Source organism: Echeneis naucrates, chromosome 23, assembly GCF_900963305.1.
Source record: "Echeneis naucrates chromosome 23, fEcheNa1.1, whole genome shotgun sequence".
NCBI lineage: Eukaryota > Metazoa > Chordata > Actinopteri > Carangiformes > Echeneidae > Echeneis > Echeneis naucrates.
The window spans coordinates 4023880-4044789 of NC_042533.1; the positions used below are offsets into that span (position 1 = coordinate 4023880).

Here is a 20910-nt window from a genome sequence, read left to right on the forward strand (position 1 = left end):
AAATGAGTTTTGTATTCAGGATTGTTTTTGTAGTCACTTCAAAGTTGAGTGTAGGATTTTGGTTGCAAATTTGTTGTTTCTGCTAATTGGGATTGAACAAAGACCAACTTCCTCAGATAATCAGACAACCAACACGTTTTTCTGGTTCTAAGCTGCTTTTTTTTACTGGCAGTAAAACCAGAAATGAGAAAACCCAAAATGTCAGCAAGACAAATACTTAATTGGAGTTATTGGTGTCATCACTGGCATAAGGAACAGCAAACCTCTATTATTCAGGGTGAAGCATGACACTGGGTTAAAAAATAAAAAATAAAAAAAATAAAAAACAACTGTATCACTGAGCTGCTGTGGGACTAATATTTAAATAATCAATTGTTTCTGAATTAGTGTGCTTGCTGACGGCTGCTTTGAGTGGCCGCATTGTTCAAACCTCACAGTCTAACTCTGTGGCATTTATCATAAATCAATAAATCTGACTCGATATAAGAGATAGAAATGATTTTTGACTCCATGAAAATGAGGCCCAAAATGTAATCCACTGTCTTTACTGGATTTGTTCATTTAATTTCACTTATATAGTCTAGCTGGCCGAGGAGGAGCCGATTTTACTTTGTTGAGTTTGGTGTCTGACCTTAGGATCTAATAGTATCATCAGTGAAATGTGGTTAATGCTGAATAATGGCCCTGTAAATGGCACACTATTACATACAGTGTGATTTGGTAATTATTACTGAGCATTCATGTGTAATTAGTGTTTTACTGTTGTCGAGGTCAGGTGGTGTTACGGTGGTGATACGTTTTGTGTTCAATGTCGTCGTCTCTGAATGAGCCGGATGTCACGGAGTCAAAGGTGTGATATATCTGATATATTCCCTGAAATGTGGCGGAGCAGATATATAGAACCCGAAATGGGAAAAATAAAAATGAAATACTTACGTTTGAGTAAATGTTTTCACTGCTGGCAAAGACAGCTTGTTTCCTCTTATGTTTTAAGTCGGTGGCAACACTTACAACCAGAATCTGTCAAAATATGCAGGGAGATGTGTGTTTCGCTTTGGAGCGTTCGTTCCCGTGTGTTCAAAGAGGCGTCGGCTTCAGTGAAGTCAGTTGACATCACAGGCGCCTTGTTACGTAACTTACTCTGAATTTCTCTCCCTCTCTCTGCCTCTGGCTTCCTCAGGTCCTCTCTCTCCACCTCCGTATCCGTCTTTGTCCCCCTCCCTCTTTCCATCCCATCAACACTCCCTCCTGTCCTGCTGTCTCAGTTTTTTTTATGTTGGTAGACAAAAAGAAGTAGGACAGGCTCTTTGCACGGTCTCCCTGTTTGCTTTGAACACCCTCACCCTCTTAAAGTTTTGGTTTTTTTGTTTTTTTTTTTCAGTCCTGCCAAATATTTGTTGGCTGGGAAAGAAAAAGAAGCAGAGGGGTCCCGTTGTTGCCACGATTGATTCTTTACTTCTTCAGCCAATTTTGTATTTTTTTTTCCCATCTCAGGTGTACCAAGGCAGCAGTCGTGAATCTACCTGACAAGTGAATTAAAGAGCAAGACAAATAAACTGTCATTTGTCAGTATTTCGGCACATTTCATCAGACGGCAGTGTGTTCCACTCTGAGCGGCTGAGGACATACAACACAGGACGTACAGTATGTGAATATAGACGCATTGGCAGCAGGCGGTGGAATTATAATGTCCACGATGCTCAGGTTAGAGGGATTGTGATAGAAATTACAATGCTTCTTTGTGTCCTGCCTCTGTGGATCCCAGCAGATGCTGGTGTCCATGCAGAAAGGAGCAAATGCACACACAGAATTGCATTCTGGTCATGTGAGATTCATGGACAAAGAGACAAAGTTCTTATCATTTCTCACAGCTGAGCTCTCACTCCTTTATTTCTCCTCTCTCCTGGGGAAATACTGTTGCAGGACTGGTGTTTTTGTTTTGTTTTGTTTTTTTCTTTTATCATCCTCCTGTGCAGGTGTGTGTGTGTCTTTGTAGTACTCCATCACACCTGTCCAGGTGGATGCCTCTGCAGCCTAGAAAATGCTTCCTCTCCAGCCAGCTTTGTTGTCCTCTGAGGCCGGCCTGCGTGACCATGCAGGTAGATTTTTTGTGGGATGCGGGAAGATGTGTTTTTATTTAAGGGGGCGCCGAGTGTGAGCACGCACTCTTCACCCTGCCGCGTGCACACAGCCCCACAGGTGAGTTATTGCAGTCGGAGAGACGCAGCGCCCTCTTTCACCTCGAGACTCTTGCAGCGGTCGCAAGCAGAGAGGCGGGGAGGTTGGGAGGGGTGTGAGTAGCTGTCTGCGGCAAGATTGATGGGTGTATTTTGAGAACATCCCCAGCAGAGAAAGCCTGAGGCCTGGAGATTGGAAGGAGAATTCAAAAGACTGCGTGGCAGGTGTGTGACATGTGCCGGGTGAATTAACTGTCAGTGTGTGTCTGTGTGTGTGTGTGTGTGTGTGTGTGCGTGTGCGTCAGCTCCTAAGTAAAGAAGCTGATCTGCTTAGTAAATTAATACAGTATTAATACTGTTATGTCTTAATGTCTAAATCTTTGTCGTGGTCTTTCAGTCTGGGTGAAGTTCTTTAACCAAACTGGTCATTCTGTGTCCAAACCCCGTGAGAAGATTCAACCAATATATTATTGTTATTATTATTATTGTTATTGTTATTATTATTATTATTATTATTATTATTACTATTATTATTATTATTATTGCCTGCGTATAAGCTCGATATAGTTTATCCTTCTGTGTTCATTAGCAAACTATATAAAACACACAAACGAGCCCAGTGTGACTTCTCTATCGCTGTAGTTTATTTTGAATTAATCCCATTTTCACCCTCCTCCTGCTGGAAATGCTCACCAAACTGTGTATAAGCTAAAAGTAACATGGTATGAATCGTTATATTATAATTACACAAATTTATTGAGCTTAGTATAGAAGTATACCTGCGTGGTATGTGGGACAGGGGGCATTGAATGACATGGACTCCACCCAGCAGGTTTGTGATTAGTTAAGGTTTCTTATCTGTTCCATCTAAAATAAGACATTTTAGTGTTTTCTGCTGTGAACGCACTCAAATCTGTTACCAAACAATTATCATAAGGTTTCTGTTGAAATGCTTTAAAGAATAAAACGCTGACTTTCCTCAAATTTTAAAGAGATCTGGAGCAGATTTTATGGACATATGTAAAGGGTTTTATGTATTTTAAGTCTAAAGCTCTGTGTGTGACCTTACTCTTATTATTTTGGATCACACTTCCCAGTGCAAGTAGCAACATTAGTCAGTGAATTGAATTCCACTGAATCTGAAGCTCTGAAGCAGGTTTTGTCCATCCTGAGATTTTCTCTGTTGAGTCATGTTTACCCATCAACAGACTCAGCTGGCCTCAGGAAAATATTGCATCTGACAAGGCCGGCAAGATCACATCAAAGCGCACTGCGTCCTTTTCTTTACAACTTTCCTCACAACCGTGCTGCTGATTGTGACAGACAGAGTGGTGATTATCAGTACAGAAACTCAAAATTGTCTTCCTTGCTGAGCTTTTGAATTATAGGTTATGTTGTTAGAGGAAATATTGATGCTGAGTTCATCAGCGCCTTCTTTGAATGCAGCTTAGTCACAGTCATTTTAGCATTGTTAACATGTTACAGTTGGTTTCTGAGAAAAATAACAACAGTGATGAGTACAAAAAGATAAAAGATTGTCGGTGAGGAGTTTAATTGAGCACTTCTCAGAGCACACACGAGTTTGGGTAAAGATATTTGGATAAATAAACAGCTTACTTTAAACTCACATATGGCCCTGGTGTGTTAAAGTTGAGTTGGACAGAAGTGTCTGTCGCTGTATCATCAAATGACTTATTCCACAACAGCTCAGCAGTAAACAGAAAAAAATACTATCGTAACAGACAAAAAATAAATGCAACAGGTCTCATCTTCCATATAATAGATGCTGATTCCTGTGATGAAAAAACGGAGTGTGTTTCTTTGGCTGCACTGTGAGCAGACTGTACAAACAATTGGTTGGTTTCTGCTGCATTTCCCATCCCTAATTTAATCTTTGAATCATGGGAGTTGAAAATGTGTAACCTACAGTAAAGGTCATTTTAGCTCGTGGGTTAAATTATTTCATTTGAGTATATATATCTGTGAATTCAGTGACATTTCAGAATGGCAACTCAGATCATTAAGGCCAGCAGTCTAACTTTGTCTGTGGTGGCATTTGACAGACTTTCCAGCTAAAGTTTGAGGTTTAGATAATTCAGGTCAGATTAAAGTACCTCAGTTTCTACCTTAGCAAACTCAACATCATTTATTTGTTAAGAAGCCCATATATTGAAGCTGCTAATTGTGTGTTCTGAAATCACAGTTGGGTTCTGTGTTGGTTCTGACAAGAAGAAACACTCATTAATCACTTTGTGGAAGTTTTTCTGCAGCAGCCTCAGTGCCCAAATGAGCGCCGCATTCAAAGGTGACATGATAAATGAAGGCCAGTACAGGGCATGAAAGGACTTTAATTTTTGGTGACTACTAAAGGCTCAAGGCGCTGAAAATAATTTGGTTCAACTGGTTTGCTCCTCAAAAGATGGAAGAAGAGAAAGAATGAAGAAAGGAATCAGGACTTGTGTAAATCCCCGGGGAGTCTCAGGGGTGTGTGTGGTTTGCCTCCCTGTTGCACAGACCACATCAGAAAAAACTGAATAAAAAATGTACAAGCTTGTGCGCATGAAAGTTCACTTCAAAAAAGACTTTTTTTTTTTGGGGGGGGGGGGGGCGGGCTGAGTACGAGAGCATCAGATGAAAGGATATTTTACGAAAGAAGAAGCAGAGTTGGAAGGAGAGGAGGAAAAGAAGAAGAAGAAGTAAGGGGGGGGGCGGCGGTGAAGAAAGAGAGGGGTATTTAAAATGAGGAAATATGGGGAAGATGACAGGATGCCTCCTGCCGGCAGCGAGTGGCCCTCCACCTCTGGTGACAGGAATGAATGTTGGGGTGTGACGACAGGTTGTAAACATTGTTCCGATCACCTCGGGTTTCCATCACAGGAGCTCCTACCTGAATATTTCACACCCGCTTGATATTTTCTTCTTACACGGCTCCAGGACGGCAGCGATAGGCAGTATCAACTTCATACAGTATCGCAAACAAACAGACTGCACTTTCTTTCCCTCCTTGTCCCAGGGAGTTAGCACTCCATCTCAGGCTGCTGACAGAGAGGTTATAGATGGCACTCAATGGAGGCTGACAAAAGAGCAAGCAAAGAGACAATCCTCTGAGTCCAGCATTATCAGCACACTGCTCAGTGAATGCTCAGCGAGCCTCTGTGCGTCTCTGATTGTGTCTGTGGGGCCCTGCCGACATGACACCTTCTGCTGTGGTGTTAGCGTTAGCAACCAGAGCCATGACTTCACCAAATTATAGCGCCGCAGCTTGGCTCTGCCCTGAAGCATTGATGTCTGTGCGGAATGATAACACAGGAATCATCTATCACATCTGGTTGGACCTTTTTTGAATCTCAGATGACCAATTTTCATGTCCGAGTTGGTGTTCTCACAGGTGCCACATCGTCTGTTTGACAGTGTCGGTTAATGATGCATCTGATGGTGTGACTTGCTGTTATCCTTCACTGGTTGGCTCTAAGCATACAGCTCCCACCAGGAGGGTTCGGCTTAGCTTCACTCAAAGACTAGAAGCGGGAAGAAGCAGCTAATCAAGGTTCAAAGTTCATTTATTGTCATTCGCATGTTTGCACATGAAATAAGATTTTATGGCTCCAGCCAAAGTTTTAAAACAGTCATGAATTAACACCATCAGATGCTTGTCGGCACGTTTTCTACCTCTTCGGGGAGGGAGGCGTGCTAGATGTTTGCCCCTGCTTCCAGTCTTTTTCTGGGTTGAGCTAATCACATTTTGGTTTAAGCTCCGTGTTTAACCGGGAGATGCGAGCATGGTATCAGCTCTCTCGTCTAACTCTTGCCAGAAAAGCAACACATATTTCCCAAAACGAGGATCTAAGAACAGAGTGACACAGCTTTAAAAAAAAAAAAAAGTCCAACAGAGAAAGTGGAAGTCGTGTTTTGGCAACCGTTTCGGATGATCTCACTTTTCAGTTTTGCCTGCAAACCAAAGAGGTTTAGATAATCTCGCTTCTTCACAACTTCTGGATGCTCTTGTGATGATGATGATGAGGACTGATGTCACCTAATTATCCTTCAAGTTTGTTGTGAAGCTTGATTTGTAGACTTTTCTCTGTCTGAGTCATTTTCTGGCTTCCTGCAGCTCTTTCAGCGGATGTTGTAGTAGAAAAGCTTTTAATTAGAAGACCGCTGAGATTCATGACAGCCCTTTGATCTCCTCTATTTGTGTGCGTCTGTTTTTGTGCGTATGCAAAATGACAGAGGATGTGTCTGTGACTGTTAAGTAACATAATGTGTGTGTGTGTGCATGTGTGTAAAGGTGAGGAACATGAAACGCTCTCTTTCATATTTAATGACTGGAGATGGGGGCAAAGAGATGTTGCAGTGTTCACAGGAGGTATTCCCACGGGCTGTCAAACTGCTCACAGCACTCTGTTCCATCACTCACAAACACGTGTGTGTGTGTGTCTGTTTGTCGTAAGTAGACGTTTTAGTGGGTGTGCAGGCGAAAAATAGTGCATCCCACTGAAAATTTAATCATTTGTTTTGAGGGGATGGGGGCAGGGGTTGGTAGAAGCATATGGCACGTGCATGAGCATTGCACCAGCATTGTTTAGATATTTCTGCTCCGCGTAGGAGGGATGGGAGAGTGCAGCGCACTGTACTGAGTCTGTAAACTAGGCCAAGGAAAATCATCACACGTGTGCGGTGACCATACAGAACAGTATCGGTGGTGGTACGACTCTCCAAGTGCGTTTCTCTGGAGTTGCGGCCGTGCCTTTAACCAGCCCAACGGTCTCGGAGAGCACGAGGCCCATTTTCTCTGCTGTTATCTCCGCTCTCATCCTGATTAACTTTGCATTGTCACTAATCAAAGCTTGTGTGATTCTCAGCAGAGCTGCACTGGAACGCGCTGTCCCCGAGCTCTGTGCTAGATTCAGCTAGATTCATGTTTTGTTTTTTTAAACAAGAGCCTCTCAGTATTGTGCTACAACACCACAGTTTACACGTGGGAATATGCTGTAATTGCTAATTGTTCATATCCTTAAAAGCAAAGAAAAAGCCCTTCTATACATATTTTTAAGAGCCTTTGTGTCAGCGAGCTGTGGGCAGAGGAGGGAAAAGAGGGCAGCCTGTCCAGGGTGACAGACGCCTGTCAGGGGTTGGGAGGCAGATTGTTTTTCGTACACTGGGTACACAAGCAGCAAGTTTTGCATGACAATGCGTGCGCACAAATAGACTGAGAGAGCAGAAACATTTCTGAGTTTGCATTCGTACAGGACTGTTTGAAAGTTAGAGGCCATTTTGAAAATGCTAAGTTGAAAGCTCTTTTCTCCGCTTGGGCACATTGCTTTTAGCCACGTAGGCAGAATTTGCTCCAGGTGTGTCAGTGCCGTTTGGCCCGGACTCTCAAAGATATCTCAAAGAATGCTTGATGGATTTCCGGGAATTTTGAAGCGGACTTCAGTTCCCACTTTTAGAGGAATCTTGATTCCTTGATCCAGCGACTTTTCATGCTGTGACAGATGAAATGCTCATCAATCTTACTCACATTGTGTTCCGCTTGGTTAATATCTTCACGTTGGCATGTTAGAAAACTAGTATTCAGACCTAAGTGATGCCATTTTGGGGAATTTGTTATTCGCTTTTTTTAGCATTTTCACTAGAAATTCTGAGAATATTTTCTGTTCACTCCGACTAAAACATCAGCGGTGGTAATTTGAAATAAAGATAAAAAATGTCTCAAAACTGCACCTGGACTTCCACCTAAGGTTTTCTGAGGGATGCAGACGCACTCCGGGGATGTAGAACCTGAAAAGTTGCCGTGGAAACAACCGCTCTGTCAGTGATGCTGTGGGATATTTACTGACCGGCCACTGTCACTGACAATGCGCTTCACTTGGTCACTTAATAAAATGACAGTTCACTCTCTTTCTCATTTTTCAATTTAATTAATTAAGATGTGAATTGAAAAGGCAAATGCAAAGAAAACTTTGAATTCACCAGTCGTAGCGAGAGCTAACATCAATTTCAATTTGTGATGTAGCAATCTTGCGAGCTGCTGGAATGAGGTCTGGGAGACTCAGATGTCTTAAGCAGAAGCATCGTATTGATATTCGATACGTTGAGGAGGAGAGGTATTTGACAGGTTTATTGTTTTGAAGAAGTCCTTGTGATGACATGTTAGATGCCATGAAAGCATCATTTATTACGGAGCTATGTTTTACTCAGTTTTAGTTTTTTTTTTTTTTTTTTTTTCACAGAGAAAAGCAAATATACCACATTCAAAAACTGATCCTGAGGATGACCCGTCAGGGCTTCGGTAAAGCAACCCATCAGAAGAGACGCTCAGATTCTCTTCTCTGAGAAAAGAGATAAGAAACTACATTCAGATGGTTTGTGGTTTGTAAAACCACAAATATATCTTATTACAACAGAAAAGTGTGAAGTATGGGCCCTTTAATGGAAGCAGTGAAAACTCTTCTTTGTTTCACATCATTGTGCACACTTGATAATTTTGCTCTATATAAATCAATTTTAAACCTTTATGTGTCATCCAAATCGTCCTCACAACAGTGGTTGTGTTTGATCTGTGTGTCATTTTACAGTAATTGACTGTCATGTGTTATTTGTCGTTGACTGTGTTCAGTCTTTAGCTCGTAACATTTGAAGTCAAGCTGTTATACATCGACAGAAATATCCGCCAGTTGATACTGTTAAGGTTTGCCACCCTGAGGACTCGTGCTTGTTCTAGTTCAAGCTGTTCATCTAAGTTCCCACATCAAAACCAATATTTTGCAGCCTGGAGAAGATGCTGGGAATAAATATTTAACCGATCTGAATCCATTCAATATTTGGTGTTATTTTGCAACTTTATTTTCTTGGAGAGGGATGTATTTGATGCACAACATTAAAGGGCCAGTAGCCTCTTTAAATCAATCAGTGTGACAAGCTGCTGAGAAAACACACAGTTTTTGTTTTTTGTTTTTTTTTATCTCATGTCTTGTCACCATCAAATTTTTATAAAAGACGAGGGTTCACAATATTCACAAGCCTGAATATGCTCGGGGAAAACAGCAGTCCCACCAGTCAACATGTTGGCGGCACCAGAGAAACTCTGGTAATTACCAACAGTAAATTAGCTAATTCTGCCACAAAGATGTTTTCGTGCAAGATCAATATGCTTTCTGCACGATCACAGAATAAATAAATCCTTCATTATTGCTGTCTCACTTCTCTTGCGTTTTTTGTTGTTTTGTTTTTTGCAGAGCTTCCGTACGGCTGGGAGAAAATTGATGACCCCATTTACGGCAGCTACTATGTGGAGTAAGTCGGGTACATCTTTAATATGTAGTAGCTTGCTTTTGATATTCAATGTTGCCTGCTGGTGCTGTATTAATCATATTTATTCGGAGCAGTCTGGTGCTGCAGCCAGGAAGCAGTTCCTCCCTTTTCTGCCTGCTGATGGCTCACTGTTTGCTTGCAGGTGGGGGGGGGGGTTGTTTATCTGTGTGAGCTTATCTATATTTCTGTGTTATCACGGCGTCTGAAACACTCACAGTGCATCAATATCAGTAGATTAGCTCATGAGTATCTCTCTTTAAACATTCTGCATGTCTCCTCATCCACATCCACGGCTGTGTATCTACGCTGCCACTGCTGCAGGAGTCTGCACTCTATTGAACTGTATCTCTGCTCGTGTTCAGAGGTGTCATTGCTTTGCTTGGATGCTCTCCTCTCTGGGGCGGAGGGACCAGGCTTTATTTTTAGACAGTCAGGGGGGAGTCATTTGGCTCAACTTTGCTTAAGAAAGCCTTCCAGAATGACACTTATCTAACACTCTGTCTTACATGCTGCACTCCCCCACTCCCTCTCTGGAGACAGACTCTTATTGCGTTGCTTGGTCGACATGTAAATAACATGAAAGAAGTTGCCAGGCTTTCAAAATATGTAATTATGCACAAAAAATATGCTCAAGCTGTTTTGTTATTATCTGTAATCATGTAAAGATAAGGAGGAGAGGGGAGATAGACTGTGTGTGTGAGAGCGAGCACAATGCAGAAAGTATCTAATGATGACTAATTATTTCACACTGGCAAATCACAGTATTTGTATTTGTTGACTACCTTTCCTCTCGCAAACTAAATTAAGAACGACGTGGGACGTTAAAGGAAGTGACTGATTCATGTGCAGGTTCCCTCCCAGTCATTGATTCACATATTTCTGGTTATGAGGTCCAAGAAAAGCTGCGATTCAGTCGTTTGTTCTTTTCTCCTTAGCAAAGTCATTCTGCAGCTCTGTTGCATAATCTGGGGAACGGCCATTTAATTAATCATCATAGCCGAAGCTGCTGGAGTGCCTGTGAGTTTTAGATGTGGTCTCTGATGAAAGTGGGGGCCACGTTAAGCTCCAGCAGGACTTTGTGAAAACTGACATCTTTTTTTTTTTTTCATTGTTTGTTTTGTTTTGTTTTGTTTTGTTTTTTTTATTATATATTTGAAACATCATAGTCATATAAATAGAAGGACCCAGTTTGAGAACCCAGTCCTGGAGGCTAAGAGGAGACTCCAGCAGCAGCAGCAGATGCAAAGCCAGGGCCTGTCCTCACTGCCCCTCCCCACCATCTACAGAGGTAAGACCGCCTCACACCTGGCTCAGGCTTTTAAAAAGACAAACCCACCTGATTGCTCATGATGTGTAGTCATGCTTACGGTCTCTCTGGGTCCTCACTGACAATAATCACCTTATCTGTTCATTCTTGTGTCTCAATACTGAATATTTAGTCGTTCGCTTCAAATATAGGTTTGTCACACATTTTTTCTTCATTTATAACCAGTGCTGCTTCAGAATAAAGACTTGTTTTTTTAGTAATTTGGTTTCCTTAAAATCTTTCTCTTTAAATCACGGTTCCGAAACTCTGTTAATTACCGTTCTGTCTCCAATGAATAACACTAAATAGCACAATGTAATTTCACGAGCTGTTCTGAATTCTTTTACTAAGACTGTGTGGTGCATAGAGCTATGGGCTTACAAGACACCACAGATCCAGCTACTTGAAACGTTTCAAATTAACTAAAGAAAAGCAACTTGACGAGAATTCAGAACAAATACAAACCAAAGTGAGCCTTTCCTGTTTTCCAGACTTCAACCTTCAACACATAAAAACGTTGAATAATTTCATGTCATAAACAGAATAATGTGTCAAGCTGAATGTAGTTATTGTTGAGCTGACTCACATGAAGAACTGCTGTTGCGTTGATTGACGGCGGGATACAGCCGCCGCTGTCTTTAGGTGGGACCGATCTCATTAATAGTTCTCATCCTGTGTGAGCACGTGGCTTTGAATGTTGTTCACTGTTTTGTTTAATGACTGGTTTGTTGCCACCTGATTCCAGTGTTCACTCTGCACCAGCCACAGCAGTCGGATGTACTGCTACAAAAAAAACACACACAAAAAAAAAAAAAAGCCCATCTGGACTGGTGAAGCGGAGGTTTGTTTCCGTAGTAACGTAGTAGTCCACCACTCTGAGTCGAGAGCCTGTCTCCGTGGTTACACTCTGTGTACAATCCATTGAGGTTGTCCCCCCCCGTTCTACCTCCCCCCACCTCTCCTACCTCCACTTCCTTTTTCTGTCCAAACTTCGATGCCAGTGGAGGATGTCACGCCCGCCGGGCCGCCCCTCGTGCAGGTGGGCCAGGTGCCCGAGCGCTGCCACAGCCTCAGCGACCTCTCCCGCTCGCCTACTCTGTGTCGCAGGGCCGCCGCGTACGCTACGTCCTCCTCCTTGGCCGATGTCTCCCCGCTCCGCCGCGTTCTGACTCGGCGGATGAACATGTGCCCCCATCACCACCAGCAGCAGCAGCAGCAGCCTCTTCACACCTCCGCCTGCGCTGTGGTGCTAGAGCAGCCTGTCTGTAGCCCCCTCTCGCTGTGGCACTTTGTCAGTAAGTAGGCCAAGAGCGGCGCAGAGGAGGCTGACTGTCATTCTCATGGCTGCCTGCGCTCTTTCTGACTTACTGTAAGCATGCTAGCTCGTGAGCAAGCTTTCCTGTTAAGACACTTGAAGGATTTGTGTGACGAACATGTACCATGACATGTGCTATCAGCCGGCAGGAGCAGGCAGAGGGTGTAATCACTCCGTCTGTCTGGCCCAGTGATGGCAAACAAAGGATGTTAACTAGCACACTAACCACGTCTCCTTTCCGAGGTGAAAAGATGGGAGACTTGGTTAAGCGTGACTGAGCTTGTTGGCTGAGATCCTCTCATTCCCACACGAACGTCTCCCAGCTCTCCCTCCTCCCAGTTCTTCCCTTCACCCTCCCAAGCCTCGTCTCTTGGAACTGAGTCCTGACTGACAGCATGTCGTTTGCCGTTTTTTGCTACTTTTCTTTTTGGTGGCCCCCGGGGCGGTACTGAAGGCCTGCAGCGCCGATGCTCTCTGCACCCTTTCTGTCCCCCGTATCCCAGCATGGGAGGAGCGCAGCAGATGATGATTTTGTGCTTTTTTTTTTTTGGGATGTGCCAGGAGCGACTCTTATTTTTTTACCTTGCGCTGGAGCCCAAATTGTTGAACCACGCCTGCATCTTTCAGCACCATAGACTCACCTCTGCAACTAAGACCATACCCTGCCAGTTTTCCTGTGGCTACACCCATTTCTTACTGGATAAGCTTTACCCATGCCCCCACCCTGTGATCACTGCCCCGCACCAGGTCCTTTCAGTCTGTGCTTTGAAGCCTGTTAAGTTCTGATGTTTCCATTTGGCTAATTCATGTGGTAATGTGTCCTCTTATAGAGAAGCCGTTGTTCACGCGGGACCCCACTCAACTGAAGGGCAGTTTCTTGTCCACGTCGCTCCAGAAGAGCAACATGGGCTTCGGCTTCACGATCATCGGAGGCGACGAGCCGGACGAATTCCTCCAGGTCAAGAGTGTCATCCCTGATGGGCCTGCTGCAGCTGATGGAAAGATGGCCACAGGTCAGAGAGCCGAAATGCAACGCAGAATACTTAAAAGACGAGAGCAGTCAGATAGGAGGCTTCATGCAATCATCTGTATGGGGTCATAGTTTAAACACCTGTATGCACGTAGCAAAAACATAATTTCTAGCTAGTAATTTGTTGCAGTGAATGCCAGCATAACAACTACATTTCATTTTTTTTTTAATCTGGTCCATTTATTAGTGCACAGTAAAAAAAAAAAAAATGAGGTCAAGTTCTCAAAACACATTTTTCCTATTTATCTTTTTAAATGCAGCTGAGGCAACACATTCAGACACACACTAATATGCAGTTTAAACAGGGGTGTGTGTAGCTTTGTCTGTAAGATGAAACAACCGTGTTTAAAGTTTCAAACACACTAACAAATAATTTGGATTTGTGTACAGTGTGCATTCGCAGGTGCAGTTTGCCGAGTTTGTACTGTTTTCTCACAAAGCATGTGCACCAGCTGCAGAATTTAGTTCTTCCATTAATCATGAAAAGGACTTTGAGCCCCATGACGCCTGGTAGTGGTCGCATGGGGGTGGGACTGCAGCTCATGAGCACTGATACAGACACACACTCTGAGAGAGACCAGCTGTGATAAACATCGAGTGAATGGAAGTATGGTGGTCATGGTTTCGTCACTTCTCTCAGCATGCATTGATGTTTCTCTCTGTAAATGTGGGAGTACATACTCAAGTCGTAGTGGCCATTTGTCACAGGAAGTCAGCAGGGACGTTCCTCTTTTCTGAAGCTTCTGGTCTGCTGTGGTTGTGTTTAGCTCAAACATTCATTTGGACTCGAGGATGAACTTCACATCACAAAGGAGATGCATCCAGACCATTTTCATGACTTAAGAGATGTCCTCATGGACTCGAGAATGAGCTGTAGGAGTTAAAGGTCAAAGGACACCGTGAGCACAGAAAGCATGTTTTAGGCCGTACTTCAACGGTTCATGTGCTAATTAGTACAAGACAAGGCTGCAAGCTCACGACCACAGAGCCGTAATTCAACCTTATATAATCTGTCAATGACTAATAAAGATTATCCTGGCAATATGAAAAAAGCACATGGAACCTTTTCTCCCCCCCCCCATCCTAGAATTCCCTTCTCTCTTTTGCCACATACCCCCTGAGAAATAATTAAGAAATCCCCCCCACTTCTCCATTTCTTCACCTCTTGTCTCTGCGCCACTGCTATCTCCCATCAGCTCCTCTCTGTCTCTGCCTCGCCATCCATCCTCCCCCTCCCCCTCCGAGCCTCCCCAGACTTTGTGTCCTACTTCTGCAGTAGCGAAACCGGCACAATCACAGAGCCCACACTGAGGAAACCCAGGCCTGCAGAGGTGTGAAATTCCCAACTCCAGATAGATCATTTGTGTGGCTTTCTCCTGCATGAACCCTCTTGGCTGTCTCTACTACATGATTACACAAACATTTGAAACACCTATTATTAGGAGTAGTAGTAAGAGTTTTATTATCATTATTATTATTATTATTGTTATTATTAGGGACATCTCAAATACAGGTAGTGCAGTTAAGCAGTGTTTTTTGTTCATTAGCCACAATGTTTTTGTGGGATCCAGAGCAAAGAGTAACATTAGCTTAAAGTGGAAGGGCTTAATTTGGATGCCAGAGGCAGCCTTTAATGAAATATCAAGATGCTGTTAGTACGGTATGTCTCAGACTGCATTCATTCAGCACCAGAGGGTTACTGTGTTGAATTGTATCCATAAACTGCAGCATGTGTTCAGTTTGGAAAAGATAAGACACTGAAAAAGCACATTTTTTTAGAGATTCAGTGGCAATTTATTCAGTTTATTCTACATTTTATGGAAACATATGGTTGGGATGAACAAATATGTGAACTCCTAAAGGTTTAGTTTAGAACAGGATTTACTCAAATTCGCACAAAAAAAATACATGTATTGAAATTTCAATATAAAGAGTTATTATAGAGATATTTTAGAAAGTTGGTCTTTGATTTCAGACAAAAAAGAAGAGAGAAGCTGAAAATGACTTTGTACTAATCAAAGTTTTATTTTTAATGTAACCTTCAACACCACAAATTCATGGAGCTAGTTAACATTTAACTCGTCGGCCTCAGAAGAAGCACAAGGTCATTGTTGTCTGAGGTGAACCAGTTAGCCGAACATGCTAAAGATCTTGTCTCTAACAAGTGCTTACACCCTGCCAAGGATCGAAACTGCTCCGTTACCACGGCCTCGTGTTCTTGGTGGAGGCCACCGAGACCTCTCGTTATGTCCGCAGACTCCTGAACGCACCATTAGCCGGAGATGAATATGTCATCAGGAATATGCGAGGGCGGGACCATGAAAAATGAAGTAGCTGCTGAGAACGTGGGCCTTGGTCCCAGAGAGTGTGGTGTTTACAGTTAAGGTCAGCGTGATTTACAGGATACAAGCCACCTGCAGGAGGGCTGATAATGGATGGAGAGAGCGTTGTGTTTGGTGGCCATGAGGGTGTGCTTTTGTCTTATCCCTCTCTGCTGATGTGCCCATTTCTCTTCCCTTTCGTCCACACCTGTTTGTGACCACATGTGTTTATTAAGGGTAATTTGTAGCTAAATCAAAAGGGCCCTGTAGCATCTAGCCTCTTCTAATTTTGAGATCTCTGTGACTTGGACATGACCTTCGGTGCTCACAGCAATGCAAAATGGCAATTGGACAGCAAGACGTCAGAAGAAATACTCCTTGGTTAGATCTCAGCTTTCAGAGAAGCTAATTCATCCTGAAACTACTTTCTCCTGGAAGTAGTTTCTGTGAAAGTGGTAACATTGACAGACAGATCTGTAGATTATTGAAAGCACTACCTGGGTGTTGAGAGCCCTCAAGAGGTCACATTGTGAATCTGAGAGTTCAAGACTGTAACAACAAAGAGGAACACTTTTCTTCTTGCAAAATGCTGAATGGATTCTGCCTGTGCATCGCCTGATGTGCTCACAGAAGTTTTTCTGGACGTTTTTAAACAATGGTTATAGAACTGAAGAATCGATTTGTTTCTACTGGGTTCTGTCTTTTTTCTTGTTTGTTTCTTTCTTTTTTGTTGGTGTTTTTTTTTTTTTTTTTTTTTGGTCTCGCAAACACACACACAGAGCCAGAACACAAAAGAAAGTATCGAAAAATCCAGCCTTTGCTCAACATGCTCCCAGTTTGTTAAACAACAACTGGTAAGAAGTCATGACTGAAACCCAAGATTATGAGCCAAAGAGGTGGGGAATGACTAAGAATAAGAGCAGCAATCGTTCCTGAAATTTTCATTTCACTCTTGAGTCTTTCAGGCGTAATTCTGTAAATGTTCTGACCACCACAATCAAAAGTCCTTTCATCTCCTTTGTATGGCAATCGTGTGACGTCGTGCAACTGCAATAAATCTCAAGATCTGTAAAACAAGCTGATGCTCGTTGGTCATAAAGAATGAGAGATATGGACATGGCAAGGGCAATGCGAGGTCAGAGTACCATTATTTGTTTTCTGCCACTGTGCTCAACTATTGATTCTGACATCAGTGCTCAAGGCAAATGTCGGCTGAGTTTACCCTGATTAATTAGAAATTCCCTCACGTCAAGATGCCTCGAGATGTGAGCTTGCTCTGATGGCGGATCGTTCAAACTTGGAAAGCGTTTGTCTGCAAAATAGTTTCCAAAGACAGAGAGAGCAGCTGTGTGATCTGAAAGGTCCTGTTTTGTAGAAACTAAAGTAAAAAGTCCAGGTCCAGATCATGGCCTGTGGCTTCACCTCCCATCCTGTTGATTGAAAACAGAGAACCAATAAGAAGAAAGGCTTCAAACCTGTCCTCTGATTGGCTCACTGACCCGTTGACCTGCGGTGAGTTTTTAGCTTGTCATGGATATTAACACAAATCAAATAACATGCCAAATAGGTGTAAAATATGGGACCTCTAGCTTCCATTTGCATCAGCTGCTGTCACTCAGAAGGGGCATAGACTGGCCCCAGGTCAGCAGTCAGGAGGAGATCAATCTGAATTGACATATTATAAAAGAACGTGTGACTGACCCGGCCATTAGTGCTGTTATTGTCTCCCCATCACGTTTTAGGAAGATTGGAAAGGATGGAGCTTGCGGTCAGCAAGGTGAGGGCCAATCACTAAAGCACGTGTTCTGCTTATTAATCATCAAGGGTCGTTGTTTTTAACTCTCTTTCCTTGCAACACACATACTCATACTCTCTCCCTGCATTCTGTACGAAGAGCCCAACAATTATGCCTGCAATTAGAAAATAAGTGTTTTCTTTGTCAACCCAGGTAACGCTGTTTGTCAGTGCTGAGTGTTAGCGCTCACTCCTTTAAAAGCTGCATGGCTCCAGCACAGGGGAGCACAAAACTCTATATTTAGTAATCCGGTCGGGACAGAGACGAGGCTGAATGTGGAGCTCCTTTGTGTGGGAGCATTTAATTGTCAGCTCGATTTTATCTACAGTGCAGTATATTCCAGTGAGCAAATAAAACCACTCTGTGCCATGAAAGGCAAACGTTTCAGCCACTTGTCATCTGCAGTATTTTACACTTGAAAGGTATATAAGACATAATCTGTGGTAATATGTATCTCTAAATATGGTTTATGGCTTAAAGGGGAACACAAGGAGAGATAGTGCTGACATACTATGTAGGCGATGGAGAGCTGGAACGAAGTGCTGAGGGTGTTGACCCAAAGAAGGAAAAAAGCGGTTCCCATCCTCACTGAACATTTGGACAACTGGTCAGCCAGTCCTGGCCTTCACTTTCCCACCATTGTTCTTTTTTACACAACCAACAGGTGGAGTTTATTCATTGTGACTCTCATGACGGACTCTAACATTGGGTTATTCACGTATTTTGCACTTTTTGACAAGAACACTTTTGGAAGAGTTCTTGTCGAAATCCCTTCTCTAGACGGCCCTGGTTGCGAGGTAACAGGCATAAAGGCTGACAACTGATGTTTGATTTAGTGCTTCGGACTTCATCGGCTGAGATGAGAAAGGATAAAGGAGGATTGTTAAAGCTTGTTAGGATTTGCTTCTGTAATATTGACACTGCTCCTGTCTTATGTGCAATGGTGACTGAGCTTAGCCAGCCTCCCACAAGGAACAGATCTTCTTAATTCAGAGATGAGGAAGCTCCTGCTCAGTCATGGTTGATTTATACAGGTGTTCTCTCTTATTTTGACTAATTAGATCACAGATCTCCCGGTTTGCCTCCACCCATTTCTCATTCATTAACCAGTTATTTATTGAAACTAAAGCTGACTGTCGTATTTTAAAGTCGGTCCTTTTGTCCGCAGGGGATGTTATTGTCTACATCAACGACGTGTGCGTCCTGGGCACCACCCACGCCGACGTGGTTAAGCTCTTTCAGTCGGTGCCAATCGGGCAGAGCGTGACACTCGTGCTGTGCCGTGGCTACCCGTTGCCCTACGACCCTGAGGAAGCTGCCAACGCCAACAACAACACCACCACCACCATCATCTCCCCGCTGGGCATCATGGAGCAGCGACCCATCATGGTGAACGGCAGGACGGGCTACGACAATTACCTGGACTATCTCTCCCGCACGGCACGCTTCGTCACAGACCCCAGTCAGGACCAGGTTGGTGCCCAGCAGCAGCTGCTTCCACCACACCCGGGTGACACCCACCTGGACGGCTCCCTTCCGCCCACTACCGGCACCACGCCCCCTGACAGCGTCTCCATGGCGTCTTCGGGGGCGACCCAGGGGGAACTGCTGACCCTGACCATGGTGAAGGGAATGGACGGTTTTGGCTTCACTATAGCAGACAGCGCCACGGGCCAACGTGTGAAACAAGTCCTGGAGCCTCAAGGCTGCCCGGGCCTTTGTGAGGGCGATCTGATCATGGAGATTAACAAGCAGCCAGTTCAGGGATTCACACACAGCCAGGTGGTGGAGCTGCTCAAGGAGTGTGCTGTCGGAGCTGAGACCAGCCTGGTGGTTCAGAGAGGCGGGACAGGTAAGAGCGTCTCAAGTGGCTGCAGGTAGGGACGCTGCGGAAAACGGCTGGCTCAGCAGAAGCGCTTTAATCTCTCTGCGTCTTCTTCATATCCGTCCTTCTAGCTGCATAGTCGCCTACCTATTCATCTATGTCATCTTTTGCCATTGTAGCCAAGCGTGTCTGTGTGTGTGGTCCAATCCAAAGACGGCAGAAGCCTATTATAGAGTTCTGCAGTGCTGAACATTAGCCGACTGATGAACAGCTCACCTTGAGTGGCTGTTCAGGGTCCTCTTTTCTTTACTTAGGGAAAGAAACAGCTTTATTCCACCTGACTTTTATATGTGTATAAATATATACATATAAATACCGTGTGTATATATATATATATATATATATGTGTGTGTGTATATATGGGAAATGATACCGTCTTTGCAACTAACAAAAGTGCTCAGATTGAAGCGTGTCAAAAATAGCTGTGTTATTTTACACCAAGCGCTGGTGGACTGCAAATGGCTCCTAAGTGCTTTCTGCCCTGTGTGGCCCTCTGACAGTCATAATTATACACTGCGCTTTGTCATGAGTCGCTCACACGGTAATAATTTGCAGAATTAACAGGTAGCCAACTGTTTTCTCCTCTGAGTGTGTGCGCAGTGTGATGTCTGATGTGTATGGTTTGAAAAGGTGGAAACCTTCAGGCTGCTTTCTTTTAATGGCAACATCTTCGACACTGTAAGTAAAAGAAGACCGATTCACTTTCACTGGTTTCACTAAATGTTTGTACTGACTGCAAATGACAGAATATAAATTGTTCGTAAAGCCGGTTGTGGTCTGACTGCAATCTGAGATTTCCCTCTTTTTGAATTGTGCCGGTAGAGCATCTGCCAGCGATGACTCAGCCAAAGCGCCAATGTTGAAGATTAAAAAGCGTTTGAGATTTTAATTAAACGTAGACACAAGCAACCCGAACCCCCCCATCAAGTGAGCAGATAAGATCCTTCTCTGAAACACTTGTTTTTTTAAATGGCGCCTCCCTTTTGAATTTCCCTGTCCTTGATTTACCCCGGCATCCTCTTAAGTAATAACGTTAACTTTAGACCCACAAACTCATGGGACTGACATCGGAAAAACAGTCCTGCTTTTTCTTTTTTGTGTGTTTGTGAAACCAATTTGCAGTTCAATAATTTGCCTCTTTGTGTTGTGTAATGTCACATACTAGTCATCATGCCAACTGCCTGGTACAGCAGACACCACTGAGACTCAGCCTCAAAGGTCAGCCGCGTCCTCTGAATAGATTTATTGCCATTTATTTCTTTATTAGGCTGCCCGTGTCTCTGTCAGTGAGCAGCGAACCGAAAAAAGAAGATGGGAAAGGGGAGCAAATTGGCCTCTAGGTGGAGGAAGGAGTAATGAGAGATATCTAAATATCTTTAAGCCGGTGCCTCTGAAACATCGTCTGCTGTGTAAACTACATACACGAACAGGAGAGGTCAAAAGTTCTTGTGCCACCACCTAAAAAATCAGCAATCTGTCAACACACTCCCCACACACACAAAACATAGAAACACAGTCTCCCATCTGCGCAGGAAGCCAATGGCGAAACGTCCCCGCCATCTGTCCGTTTTTCTCCAGCCGCCGTGGAGCTTCAGAAGGTCGAAACAAACCCATCTAAACCTCAGCCTGTTGGCCTGGGGAAGAAATGGCAAAAATATTTACATGCTATATTTCATCTCATTATTCCAAAAATGGATGTGTGTTAGCCACAGTACACAACAATGCACCAGGGTGCAGTGTCACATCTGTTTGTGTTTTGATTTCCTG

The 20910-nt window shown here is 43.6% G+C and overlaps 1 protein-coding gene across 1 annotated transcript in view; it reads left to right on the forward strand.

Moving 5' to 3' along the window:
- Positions 1 to 20910, forward strand: part of magi2a (membrane associated guanylate kinase, WW and PDZ domain containing 2a) — a 171832-nt gene that overhangs the window by 119779 nt on the left and 31143 nt on the right. The window contains exons 7-10 of the mRNA XM_029494925.1: positions 9416 to 9473; positions 10658 to 10779; positions 12943 to 13125; positions 18427 to 19110. Coding sequence (XP_029350785.1) covers positions 9416 to 9473; positions 10658 to 10779; positions 12943 to 13125; positions 18427 to 19110 — 1047 coding nt within the window. The remainder of the gene's footprint in view (positions 1 to 9415; positions 9474 to 10657; positions 10780 to 12942; positions 13126 to 18426; positions 19111 to 20910) is intronic.